Source organism: Neltuma alba, unplaced genomic scaffold, assembly GCF_004799145.2.
Source record: "Neltuma alba isolate B1F8T4 unplaced genomic scaffold, ASM479914v2 tig00013258_pilon, whole genome shotgun sequence".
NCBI lineage: Eukaryota > Viridiplantae > Streptophyta > Magnoliopsida > Fabales > Fabaceae > Neltuma > Neltuma alba.
The window spans coordinates 93,201-107,044 of record NW_021637551.1 but is presented as its reverse complement, the minus strand read 5'-3'; the positions used below and the strand labels follow the sequence as shown (position 1 = coordinate 107,044).

Genomic DNA, 13,844 nt, shown 5'->3' with positions numbered 1-13,844 from the left:
CTAAAATACCCTATTCATCTTTTTTAATTTATTTTCTCCCTCTCATATTAATAAAATTAATTTGAGAAAAATTGATAAACATATTAAATATGTCTTACATGTAGGACCAATATTAACTCTTAAATTAGATCATACATTAAGGATTGGAGAAGTATTATTTACAAGTCATAAGTTATAAATTGCAAATAAACATATCCTACATATTTTCTGATACCGTATTTAATACAGCCAGCTGGAAAAAAAATAACACACCCATATTTACAGGGATTGCGTCCCCTCGATTAACGGACTTGGACCACGACGATGATAACGGGCCTTTTATAAAATCTCACATTCATGTGTTGTCAAAACCCAAAAAAAGCCTCACATCCATGTCATCATTTGCAGCTCCAATCTCCAACTGCGTATTGTGTTTTACCAGCAAAAAAATTGTATTGTAAAAAAAAAAATCGCAACCCCAGTTATCTGGGAAAAAGAAAAGGAAAAATGACACATAAAGAAGTTTCAAAATGTGAAATGTTAATTTGGAAAGCTAAGAAAATGTAATGACAAAGAGGGAAGTCTTTCTCAAATTGAAATTTTGAAATTCAGTAAAATGATAAAAATACCCTTGCCTTTTTTTTTTTTTTAGAACCCTTAGCCCCTCATCGGCGGCCGACAACTGCCACCGGGCATCGGTGGTGGTCAACGGTGTGGTGGCTGCCGGTGAAGCTTTTTTGTCACAGTTTTTTTTTGACATGGGAGATTTTTTTTTTGACATGGGAGAACATGATTCAAAGTGGCGGGGTAGGATTTAATCCCACAATCCCTTGGCTATTTGGGCCAACAAAAGAAAAGATGATCACTGGGTCATCAAAGATTTTTTAACCTTATAATGCAAACAAAAATATAAGTTGACTCTTTTACTGTGACTTCAGCCCGTGACAACAGTTTACCTTGGGATGATAAGTTTTAATTGAGAAATAACAAATCTAGATTTGATATTAACAAAGCGACTTTTCCTGGTACATAACAAGAAGTAGCATGTACATTAATTAAAAATGACCATAATTTATTTGAAAATGACACGTCTTTATTGAAAAATGACAAGTCTAAACTTGAGATTAACAACGTGTCTTTTGCTGATATATAACAAGAAATAGTATGTACATTAATTAAAAATGACTATAATTTATTTGAAAATGACACGTCTTTACTGAAAATGACACTTCTCTAGTAGAAGATGACAACAATTTATTTGGGAATGTACACGTTATTTCTTGCTGTGTATTAGAAAAGTTACTTTGTTAATATCAAGTTTAGACCTGTCATTTTTTAGTAAAAACATGTTATTTTCACATAAATCATGGTAATTTTTAATTAATGTACATGCTATTTTTTGTTATGTATCAGGAAAAGACACATTATTAATCTCAAGTTTAGACTTGTTATTTTCCAATAAAGACGTGTTATTTTCAAATAAATTATGGTCATTTTTAATTAATGTACATGCTACTTCTTGTTATGTATCAGAAAAAGTTGTTTCGTTAATATCAAATTTAGACTTGTTATTTCTCAATTAAGACTTGTCATCCTCATGTAAATTGTTATCACGGGTTGAAGTCACAGTAAAAGAGTCAACTTAAATTTTTGTTTGCATTATAAGGTTAAGAAATCTTTGATGGCCCAATCGTCATCTTTTTTTTTTGGCCCAAATGGCCAAAGGGTTATGGGATCAAATCCCACCCCCACCACTTTGTACCATATTCTCCCATGTAAAAAAAAAAATTACTGTGACAAAAAAGCTTCATCGGCAGCCACCACACCGGCACAGGTCACCGGTGAAGAGTTGAGGTTTTTTTTAGAACAAGGGCATTTTTGTCATTTTATTGAATTTTAAAATTCTAATTTAAGAAGAACTTCCCTTTCTGTCATTACATTTCCTTAACTTCTCAAATTGGCGTTTCACATTTTCAAATTTCTTTATGTGTCATTTAAAAAAAAATAGAATATCAGTATTTGTTGTGTCCTTTATTTAATATTTTTTGGTCACATTATTTTTTTCATGAATTTCATTATCTTCCTTCTTTTTTATGTGTTATATTTAATACTTCATTAAGATAATGATATTTCGAGAAAAATGACATAAATTTCTACATAATAAAAAAAAATTAAGTTAACTAATTGAATAGAAAATAATAAAGTTACCTAATTTTTTAGGTAACTTTTTTGACCAAAAAAAAAGTTACATAATTTTTTGAATTTTTAAGAATTAATTAATTTAGCTTTGTATTTATATTTATAAGCAGACGAGTAAGAGTATTATTAACTTATTATTACTAATTATTGGTGACATTTTGTGGGGAAACTTGGGAGGTTTTTCAAAAAGCATCAATCCCGCCAGGTGGGTTTTCCCACCCGGTCTCTGCAAACTGCATTGAACTCGTCTACACTGAAGCAATGGGTTCCAAGGCAGGTACGGCCTACGGAGATAGCAAGTCCTCGCTTTCCGATGTTCTTATTTGTCAGTTTCAAATACTCTCTTGGTTTTCCCGTGCAACTTTTGCAGGAGGAAGTTCTGTTGATTTATGGGCAGAAATCGTGGGTGCAGATGCACCGCAGCAGCAGCGTCAACAAGTTGAGGTGGTCTACAGAAGAAGAAAGCCCCAGAACAACCAAAAGGACTTGAACTTGTAATTCCACATTCACTCATTTAACCATCTAATTTTGCATTTCTCTTGATTTTTCCTTTCTATCAAGTTCTAAACCGTTTTCATCCTTCAATGCTTCCGGAAGGCATTCTGATTTCAGTCGCCGGCCTGCGAATCGGGTGAGTTTGGTCGACCCAAACAAGCGAGTCAGTTGGAATCGATCTCTCTCGACAAGGTTTGCTTGTAGTTTCCACTCTCTTAGGTTTTCCTCCTGTATTTCTTGGAACGCTTCATTTTCTTAGTTTTTACCCTGCTTTGTTTCTTTGCGCCTAAGGTTTTCGATTCAAGAAAATGATTGACTCGGTTACCCCCTTAGACATCCATTTCTATGTACACTAGCTAGAAGATATTTGGAAAGGTTTCGGCGTGATGAAGACATTAGTCAACCTTACGCTGCACTTTTTTTCTATCTCGCTATTTCATTTTCAAATTGCATAATGTTTATACATTCAAAAGTGAACTCTACGTACAGCTCAATGCAACTGGTATATACTATGGTGTAATTTTGCTTCGACGGCCACAAGAGAGTTGCTAGCATTTTAGGCTAGATAGTTCAAATAACAAAAGGCGAAATCTAAGTAGCGCGTAACCTATTGAGTTCCATTTATCACAAAGGGAAAATCAACGCTCAAGTTTGAAGCTGTACACTGATCTAAAATGTAATTAAGGCGGTGGTTGCCTTTGCCTCTCTTTTCTTTCTTTTATATTATCAGATGTTAGTTCATTTTCTACTAATTGAATTCTTTCAAACAGAGGGAGGACAAGTATAGCTGTTGGAGCTTGTATGGTTTACCAGCCCGAATTAAAGAAGGAAAAAAGAAAAGGGAAACCTGCCCTTCCCAAAGTATGCTTTTATTGCTCCCTATTCTCATTTTGCATGACGATTTTAGTAGTGTAGCATGTTATTTTATTTCTGTGGCAGCTGCCTTTTCAATTAATTTCTTAAGTTGTCTTGAGATATTCAGGAATCGTAGTATGTTTGTAATGTTGGACTTCAGAAGATTTCTAAGTTCATGTATCCTAAGAGATGCAAACCATTTTTCAGTCAGTTATTTGTTTGGTATTCTCAGGGAAAATTTGTAGCACCTCCCAACTTTGAGAAGGAGAGAGCATATTTTGAAGAGGTTGATGCTTTTGAGTTGTTAGAGGAGAGCCCCTCGCCCAAGAAAGTTGGCACGTGGACCATCGGCAATGGAAATTATGATGGTCAAGTGCCTCATTTATGCTCAAGATTAGAAAAATGGTTACTCTCAAGGAAATTGAATCTCAGTTGCGGTCCTTCAAGTACGCTGTCTAAGATATTAGATACTCCAGCCAGGGGGTTGGAGACTATTTATGATGTTGATTTATGTTCCTTAGATCTGAGAACTTCTGAAAAATCTGCGGAAGTCAATCCACATCTTCATACCATCATAACTGGAGGCAGTAGTGCTCTACTTGGTAATGGTCTATTTAAGGGTGACATCAATTTGCCAGCTGATAAAATGTCCACTGAAGATGATGAAGATTCTGCAAATTTGGAAGCTGCTGTTAAGAAACTCTCACTGACATCATCATCAGCTTTCACAGACGAACACTTTAGTCCATTTGCCGCTTTATTAGAAATATGCGGACAGTCTATGCCTTCGAAGTTTCAAGATGTGCTATCTAAGTATTGGTGTGTTTTTTAGTTCCTTATATCATTATATTTCTAAGAATAGCAAAAATATGTGCTTGTGGGTTTGCGTTTTAGTCTCTGTGAGTTCTAGTTATAGTGCAGGCCATTACTTGCTGTGTCTTACAATAAAGGCTTTTAAGCTGCTTTATTTTGAACATTAGCTATTCCCTTAAATTTTTCCCCACTAAGTAAACCATTTCCCTTGACTTTACAGGCATTGAAGTTTTCTGAACTTGGCGAATAAATACTCACACACACACACACACGCACGCACGCACGCACACACTGTTTTTAAAATAGCACAGGGGATTTGTATTGTAGTGCGAATTCTATTTCTCTGGTTGCAGCATGTACTTGCCTCTTGCCATGATGTAAGGTACATGGTTTGAGGTTGAGAATTTGATTATTAATTGAATTAAATTCTCCTTAACCACCTGTTATTTTGGGAAAAAAAGAAAAGAAAAGCAATATGGCCTCAGATTTGCATAGCAGAAATAGTTCTGTAAGTTTAGTGCATGAGGGCCTTTGTAACTTAAGATTGCTGCGATGACTTTGAGTTTCTTCACAAGTTATTTCTTTGAGGGTGGTCAAATCCTCATGCTTATGGGAATTTTTCTTCCAGTGACCCCGAGACTATTGTCAAAGTTGGTGAAGGAACATATGGAGAAGCTTTCAAGATTGGCAGCTACGTTTGTAAAATAGTTCCTATTGACGGAGACTTCAGAGTGAATGGAGAAGTTCAAAAGGTAACTCTTGCATTCATACCGTTCTTGGGATTAGTTGTCCAATTTACATAGATCTCAGCCCATGCCTTTCACTGAAAATAGAAGCCACACTGTTTTACAGTTTTATAAACAGTGTGGCTTTCAGTATTATCTGTTGATTATCGATAACTTGATATTGATTAACCCTACTGCAATAAGGTTATTTAATGGATGATTTGACTGACAATCATTGTAAATTAATCGTTTAAAGAACTGAATGTTGAGTGTTGCAGGCAGTAATTAGTTTGGATGAGTTGATATATTGTTTGTTTCCTGCTTATGTTTTGGGTTTAAGAAGATGCTGTGTTCATTGATCAAGTATATAATTAATGTTATGTTACCAACTATTTATGGCTTCTGCGCTGCAGAGAGCAGAAGAATTGCTGGAGGAGGTGGTTCTTTCGAAAACTCTTAACTATTTGAGGGTAAATGATGGAGATGCTCATAATTCTTGCAGAATATTTATCGAAACAATAGAGTGAGTGATTGACTCAATTTAACAATGCTACTTTGTTACAACTCTATCACGAATCTGAGGAAAGAAAAATTTTTTAGTTCTTGTTTAATACCCAGTTGATTTCGTTGAAACAAATGTGCATGCTTAAAAATGGAAAAATGTGCTCTGTTCCTTAAAGAATTTCGAGTTTATAATTTGATTGTTTAATTTGATTGTCATTACCTATGACGAAGACAAATATTTCTCTTTCACAACTTGACCTTCTAATGGTGGTCTTTAAGTCTTCCATGTTGATGGGGCATGTCAACTTTCAAGGTACGGCAGAATTACTGATACAGGATTGAACTCAACTTATAATCATCGGGATTCCCCCTATGCATGTAGACAAATTTATGCGCCATTTACAAATAATCAGTGGAACTCAGGTATATATTGACTTGCTTTTTGCATCAGATTGAGTGTATGCCAAGGATCCTATGACGCTTCGTTGATTCAAGCATGGGAGAATTGGGATGAGAATCATGGTTCGGAGAATGATCATCCGAAGGTGTTTCCAGAGAAACAGGTTTCCCATTTTGACCATTTCTAATGTTATAATAGTTATATTTCAACTTCTTGTTCATAGTTTATCATCTTACTTTATGCACCCAAATTATGCATTTCGATCATACTTCTATGATCTGTAAACAAAAAATTCTATGCGTAGCACAGATATATTAATTGTGCTTCACAAGTATATGAAGATAACACGTAGAGTCGGAAAGGGAAAAGTCAAGATATGCCGTTAGTTCCTTACTTTTACGTCAAGTTGCAGAGGCATGAATGTATGATCTATATATTAAGTGACTGAATAAAAATCTGCATTCAGTGTTATGTGGTGTTTGTGCTACAACACGGTGGCAAGGATCTTGAAAGCTTTGCACTTATGAATTTTGATGAGGCAAGGAGTTTACTTGTTCAGGTATGTTTATATCTCATGATCGCATCTACCACCTGTTTCATGAGGGTTTTATTTCTACGTGTCTCATTTCCATCATAAAATGCAGGTTACTGCTGGGCTTGCCGCGGCTGAATCTGCATATGAATTTGAACATCGAGATCTTCACTGGTGAGGCTATCCTGCTGTGAATGGCTACTTTTGCAATTGCTGCATTTTGTTTGATAAGTGATTTATAAATTTGCATTTGCGCAGGGGAAACATTCTTTTAAGTCGAAACGACTCTGAGACTTCGCAGTTCACTCTCGATGGCAGGCATATGCTTGTTAAAACATATGGACTGATAATATCTATTATTGACTTTACTCTTTCACGAATAAACACAGGTCAAGGCTTAAGGCATTGTCCTTTTAATGTTGCAGTGGATCACGACAGTGTCACTTGCATCCACTAACCGTGTCCTATGATGCTTACAGGTGATGATGTACTCTTCTTGGATCTTTCCTCAGATCCCGATCTATTTAAAGGTCCTAAGGGGGACAAACAGGTCAGGAATTTTTATTGAAATCATAAGCATAACCAGAATTCATTAGTGTCCAAATGTTTTGTTTTAGACCGAAATTAATGCAAATCGTCCAAGTCACTTTTGTTAAAAGAATTTACTGGGTTTTAGGATTATGTTAGTTTTGGCTCAAATCTTTTTCTCCCCCTCCCTTTTGGTTTTGGTTCTTCTCTAAGATTGTTTCTTAAATATGCACTGTGTTATGCAATGTGATTTATTATTGATTGTGGTATGAATAAAATCCATAAGTTCGAGATCCTTATTCCAGCATCTTGGTTTATCTTCAGTTGGTGATGCGAATTTACTCATAATCAATTTCTTTGGTTTGATTTTCATTCATCTGAACTGGTTTTAGTATGTTTGGTTGTGGATGGATTTGGATTAATTTAGTTTGATTCAATTTGAACACTCCTAATTCAATAAAAGCATAAATAATTGAAACTACCAAATGCAGTCCGAAACATATAGGAAGATGAAGGAGGTTACAGAAGATTGGTGGGAAGGAAGGTAATGTTCTCGTGCATTTTCTAAAGCATAATCTTCTATGACATTAATCTTGAGTCTGAGATTTTTGTTTTTGTTCTATTTGAATTTCCTGGACCCTAAAACCTTGCTGCCTTTTCTGATTCAGTTTTCCTAGGACAAATGTGTTGTGGTTGATCTACTTGGTCGATATACTGCTGACGAAGAAATCATTTGTAAGTCGTCTTCACATTTTAGCAACTATTTGCCATCCTTTCATAGATGCTGACGTCACAAGACTTAGCATCATGTCACGATGCTGCTAGAATCACTTTTTCTTCTTCGTCGGCATTTTTGATTGTGCAGACATATTTTTTACCGTTAGACTTGTTTTCATGATTTGGATTTTTTTTTTCTGGGCTGAAAAAAGAGATGAAAAATTGGTCAAATAAATAAAACAATGTCAACAGACTGGCTGAACCGATCTCTGAGCATCAGGAAGACAACTAAATTAAGTTGATGTTATTTCAGGAACGAACTTCAAAGAATGAGAGAGATCTGCGTTCGCTGAAGAAACGTCTGGACAAGTATAATTGCGCCAAGGAAGCAATTTCCGATTCCTTCTTCAATGACTTGCTGGTAGTGGACGGCACTTCAGCTACACACGACTGAGGAAGAAAAAGACGTGATCGGCAAGAAGTATGTAAATTTTGGAGTTTCGCCATTGGTTTTTGGGGTTGGTGAAAGTGTGTATATAAAATGTCAGGTATTACAGAACACGATGTGAAAACACCTGCGGTTATTTACAGCATATCAAACATGACTCTTGTTTACCGGCACTGTCGTCATTTATGACTCTGATAACATGAAAAAAAAGAGTGAATGTTAAAGTCCTTATGCAATTAGATATTTTAGTATCAGATGATGACCAGGAAAATAAAAGAAAAAAGACAGGAGATGAGGCTGCAAAGGAAAAGAGGAGATATAAAGGAGGCAAGATATTAGATTAAATTACTACGATAAGCTGACTGTGCTCTATATGCTGTAAACCGAATCTCGCGTGATATGTTTGCACTGTTATCGTGGCATTGTGCACTTACACCTCTTGCTGATCTCACTCCACTTGCTTTTTTCCCCTTTAATCGCTTACGCCGCCATTTGCACCAAATAGTTTATTACCTTATCTAAAATTAAAGCTTGCTTGCTTGTTCTGTTCGCTGCTAGTTTCTCAACCCGGTTATTAGCTGGCTTTGACAGGAAAATAAATACTTCCTCTTGTCCTAAATACAACAGTTAAGAGGTGTATTTCAGTTCTAAATATAAAATTTTAATTTGCTTTGTTCCTCAAGTTTTTTTTTCCCCTCCAAACTATTTATAGTCACTATATGTGTTAAGAGGTTTACATCAAAGGATAATTTTTACTCAAGTGATTTAAGATCGTACTTTTCAAAAATTAATATTTATAATAAATGACTAACTAAATTTTTTTAAATTGATATAAACTAGTTATTTGGTTCTTAGGATGAGGAAGGTAAAGAAATAAAAACATTTAACCAAGCATATATCCAATGGAATTGTTATGCACAGACGGTCTGCTCTCCCTTTCCGTGCCTTGACACCATATCACACCATTTTGTCTCCGTATCTCGCGAATGCTATGCTTTCGGCAGGAGACCTGGTCAGAACGTGGTTTCGATTATTGACAGAAATCAGCGAAGCATAATATATTATTCCTCTCCAGTCACCACATGGTTTGTCTGTCCCCCCCACCATTGCTTTTTCTTTCTCACTTCTTACCTACAACGTGCCCTCCTGGCTCCTACCCTGATTTCTCCCCCTCACCACCCACCTAACCTTTACGGCTTCCCTCTTTTTTCATCCTACTTAACTGTACATTGCACTGCACTAACAGAAGTTGGACTTTTACTCCTAGTCAGCATCGATATCATCACTCCTTTTTTCGTTTCACCCTCGCCTGTCGTCCACTTAATTATTGTTTACTGATGATGCTTGCTCCCTCAAGATTCTGATTTTGATGTTATCCTTAACAGTTAACATTATCCTCCTAACTTTTCACATCCCAACGTCCTAATCCAAGTTTTGTGACAACAGTCTACATTGCGATCTCATCTCATTCAGCATAAAGCAAAACCTTTTTCTGCCCCTCTATTCGCCATATGCACAACTAAAAATCTTGCTTTCCCACTGATTCTCAACATGGGTGGCCCCAACCATTTTAGCAGCAATATCAGAGGACAACAAAGTTAAACCAAATTAAAAGCCCTCGATATGACACAGAGACAAGAGACCCTCGGACCCGGGAGGAAGAAACGAGAAAATAAAGAGACACGAGGCGCGAGATTCTGTCGCTGCTCATGGCAGAGAAAGAAACAGGGCATGTGTTCGAAAGACACCATTTTGAGTATTTCGCCACTTGGGAAAGAGGAAGGAAGCTTTTAATTTTTGTAGTAAAAAATAAAGAAGCAAATAAAATAAACAAGATATATTCTTTCTTTTTTAGCACTGTTCCAAGACGACCATGTTCCATGCCCATCCATCCTTCGTGACAAAGTAACATCCTTTTCTTTGTCATTCCAATTTGGCTGTCTTTCTTTCCACAACTTTTCTCCCTTTTTCACTCCCCACCTTTATCGTCCTCCTTCCGGCCCTCTTACTTGTAGTTCTACGCCGTCCCTCTCTTTAAAGCACACAAGCTGGATCGATCACACATCAATTACAAATGAAGCTTTCTACATTCCGCTCTCCCTCTCTTACAATGGCCAACCATTCTGCTTTGTGCTTCTTCTTTCTTTATCTCTTCGTCGTCTGCTGCTCCGGTGAGTAACTCATACTGATATCATTGAGTAATCATTTTCTTGGTTTTGGTGTTCCTGGTTTCTCTGGCTGACAGCCCAGGGATGACAGTTTCTTCTTGTCTTCTTTGATCTATGAAAATGCACATGTTCCTGGGTTCTACAGGAATCCTACTTGTCGATTTCACAATGCCTACTTGTTGCATCTTGTTATTTTTGGACTGACCACTTGTTATATCGATTTTGCTTCTGTTTTCTTCATCAAAATATTCTAACTTCCCATGAGCCTTTTACTAATAAGCGGAGATTGCCTAGGTTCAAGTGGAAAAAATTTAAGGATTTTCAGATTCTGATACTCTGTTAAATCTTTAAAGGAACTCTTGTGGGATTTTCATATCGGGAAAGAGCGCACGATGGGACCATATCGTTCCTTAAACAAAAAGTGCCACGATCTCGCATTCGAATTTTTGTCACGGATCCTAGAACTTTGAGCACTCTCACCAACTCCCACGAGTCGCTTGATTTCTACCTCAATGAAAACCTCGTAAAAGCTTTGATAAGCTCGAATCCATCTGCACTTTCATGGCTGAAAACCAATCTTGTGGATTTTCTTCCAAAAGTTGAAATCAAAAGCATTATAGCTAGTTGTGGGAGTTTAGGCCAAAATGAGGTACCATTATTAGTTTCTGCTCTGAAATCTATTCATGCGGTTCTCAGTAAGCTTCATCTAGGCAGGGAAGTGAAGGTCTCAGTAGCATTTCCTCTGTCTTTCTTAGAGAAGTGGAAAAATTCAAACGAGAATGATCTCCATAGGATTCTGTCATTTATAAAGGAAACAAATTCCTTTGTCATGATAGAACACAGCATTGACTGGGAAATAAGCATAGGGGAACGTTTTGTACAGTCTGCTATAAAACGAGCTACTCATGCTGCTTCTATCCTTCCTCACGAAGATTTTCCCTTGGTTCTAACAATTAAAAGCCCCGCAATTCCCAGTTCAATGGAACTAGCTCAATTCAGCCGAACGTTAACTAAACATCTTGAAGCAACAAGCACCAAGTTCATTGATAGAGTAATGGCATTTTATGCAGAAGTCCATGCAATAGAAGCTTTTGATCTGGACCAGCTCAAAAGGGAAGCGGAGGAGATTTTTCCTTTGTCCCGCAGAGAAATCCTAAGCACATTCCACATCAGAAGAACTCTAGATGAAGTTTACCCCACAAATCCAACTTCAGCCGTACCAGCACTCACAACCCCAGATACACCAACCATTATCACAGTTCCCTCCACCATTCCTGCTCCCCCAACCAATCCTGCTGCTACGCCTATGACAGTTCCTACCACAAACTCTGTGCCATTACCTCCCACTAATCCGGCCAATCCCGGGACAACTCCGATAACGGTGCCGGGGGCACAACCAGCAACATATTATCCTCCCCCTTCAGGAGGTGTTCCTGCGGTGAACTCCATTCCACCTCCTGCGAACGGTGGTGCTCCGGCCACAGCAGGTCAGAGTTGGTGTGTAGCCAAGACTGGAGCTTCAGAGACTGCTCTTCAATCAGCACTGGACTATGCTTGTGGAATGGGTGGTGCAGATTGTTCACAAATTCAGCAGGGTGGGAACTGTTACAATCCAATTAGTCTTGAAAACCATGCTTCTTATGCCTTCAACAGCTACTACCAAAAAAATCCAGCACCAACAAGCTGTGACTTTGGAGGGACTGCCTCCCTTGTTAACGTGAATCCAAGTAAGAGCTTGACGACTCAAGTGCTTATTAACCAACAGTTTTATCTCATTATCGAACACCAGTTTTAAAGGGCCCTTTTTTTTTTCAAAAAAATTTTTAAACAGGCTCAGGTTCTTGCATTTTTCCATCATCGTCTTCCTCCGTTTCATCGTCAACCCCAACAACAACGACATCATCCACTCCCACTCCAACAACACCATCATCATCATCATCAACAGGGACAGACACATCAGGGTAAGTTAGCTGTCTAGAGTTCTAGAAGAATTATTATTCTTAGATAGTATTTAAAGCTGAAATTTTATTATAATCGTGAACTTGAAATGGCGAGGATGAATTATTGCCTTCGTAGTCGATAACTAATTCATCCCTATCAGTAGCTTAACCTGTCAAAGCAATGCTAAAAATACTAATTCCATTCCTGAATGTTAACAACATTTGCAGCTATGGTACCCCACCTTCAGTGTTAAATTCAAGCAGCAGCTCAGCATCAAGCACAGGTACCTCACCATTTTACGGGTCCGAAAGTCCTCTAGGTGCAAATACCACGTCATCATCCCATTCAGCCAGTTTGCAGCCTTTTCTAAGTTTCATTGTTCTGGTGATATCATTATTCGCTGGACAACTCAGTATGTGCCCATAAAGATACAACTTTTCCTCGATGATCGTAGAATGAGAAGCTCAATGCTCTAACTTTCTAATGGATGGAATTGTAACACTACAAGCTGTGTACAGGTTATTAAGTGCAGAAAGACAATAGAGTACACTGGGAGGGAAACTACATTATAAAGGATATGCTGAGCTTGTCTGAGGTGAAGGGATGATTGTGGAGGGCAAAAGAATTTCTGCTGTTGAAATAACTGCTAGTTACGGCTTTCAGGGTGTGGTAGAACAGGTTGTAGTTAATAACTAGTTATGTACATATATTTTAAGAGCTTCGGTAGTTTATGGATTGTGGAGTTTAGTGTGCGCTGTGCGGTGGTCACAGCTTGCCATGGGGAATTGATAGCTTATGGGGAAAATATCCATGCGCGTCAGAAACCTACTAACTCAAAGACGATGAAGGGTAGGGAAGTTCATAGCTTCCTTTCATTCACTATAGGCTGACGGGATCATTATTAATTACGTTACACTACTAAGTTTCGAGGAACCAGTTGAAGAGACAGCAATAGAAAGGCTACAAGATGTTTCTGAAGTGCCATGTCACTTATATTCTCCTCAATAAACAGTTAGTTAAATGAGGAGAAAACGTGTGCCTTGAAAAGAGAAAATTATTGTCTTTTAATGGAAACATTCATATTGACCGCCACTCGAACTCTTGGGTTGATGGTGGGAGAATTACAGCGTGTCCATTTAAGATACGAGTTCGAAACGGCGAAGATGAATCTGAAACATTCATATTGATGAGAATATAAATATAAATAACTTGGTATTCCAAAAATACGATGATAGCTTTTCAGCATTATTATTATTAACGGTATAATGTTGAATCTCTCCTGGGAAGCCATGGTTGGGTTCAAAACGCCAGAGAATGCGGTTCAGGCCTGTTGGATCTTCAATTAACAAGAAGTTTTGGTTCTGTAGCCCCCCCCCCCCCAAAAAAAGAAAAGAAAAGAAAAGAAAAGACAAAGTCCTCTCGCCCTTTTGTAGCTCTACTTGAAGTGCGTCTCAATCATGCAGCGACAGGCGATAACTTACTTAGCTGACCAAGCAAAAACATTAAAAGATGAAAAAACGATAATTATGTGATTGATTGT

The 13,844-nt window shown here is 37.5% G+C and overlaps 2 protein-coding genes across 3 annotated transcripts; both read left to right on the top strand.

The window, feature by feature from the left end:
• The first annotated feature begins 2,388 nt into the window (after positions 1–2,388).
• On the top strand, positions 2,389–8,362 carry LOC114735868 (serine/threonine-protein kinase haspin homolog). 2 transcript variants are annotated; one of them, XM_028923641.1, is made up of 15 exons: positions 2,389–2,455; positions 2,549–2,672; positions 2,776–2,865; positions 3,444–3,534; positions 3,761–4,347; positions 4,970–5,093; positions 5,480–5,589; positions 6,022–6,133; positions 6,437–6,529; positions 6,615–6,676; positions 6,761–6,891; positions 6,982–7,052; positions 7,522–7,574; positions 7,699–7,765; positions 8,061–8,362. In XM_028923641.1, the coding sequence occupies exons 1-15, from the start codon at positions 2,440–2,442 to the stop codon at positions 8,199–8,201; spliced, it is 1,872 nt and encodes a 623-aa protein (XP_028779474.1). In that variant the 5' UTR covers positions 2,389–2,439; the 3' UTR covers positions 8,202–8,362. The 2 variants fall into 2 exon arrangements, with proteins under 2 accessions (XP_028779474.1, XP_028779473.1); XM_028923640.1 differs by having other exon boundaries at positions 2,773–2,865.
• A 2,347-nt stretch (positions 8,363–10,709) lies between these two features.
• Positions 10,710–13,109, top strand: LOC114735862 (uncharacterized serine-rich protein C215.13; the record flags this gene model as incomplete). Its single annotated transcript, XM_028923633.1, has 3 exons — positions 10,710–12,090; positions 12,195–12,324; positions 12,532–13,109. Coding segments are annotated over 3 exons (1,710 nt in total), but the record flags the coding sequence as incomplete, so codon positions are not given.
• Positions 13,110–13,844: the final 735 nt, after the last annotated feature.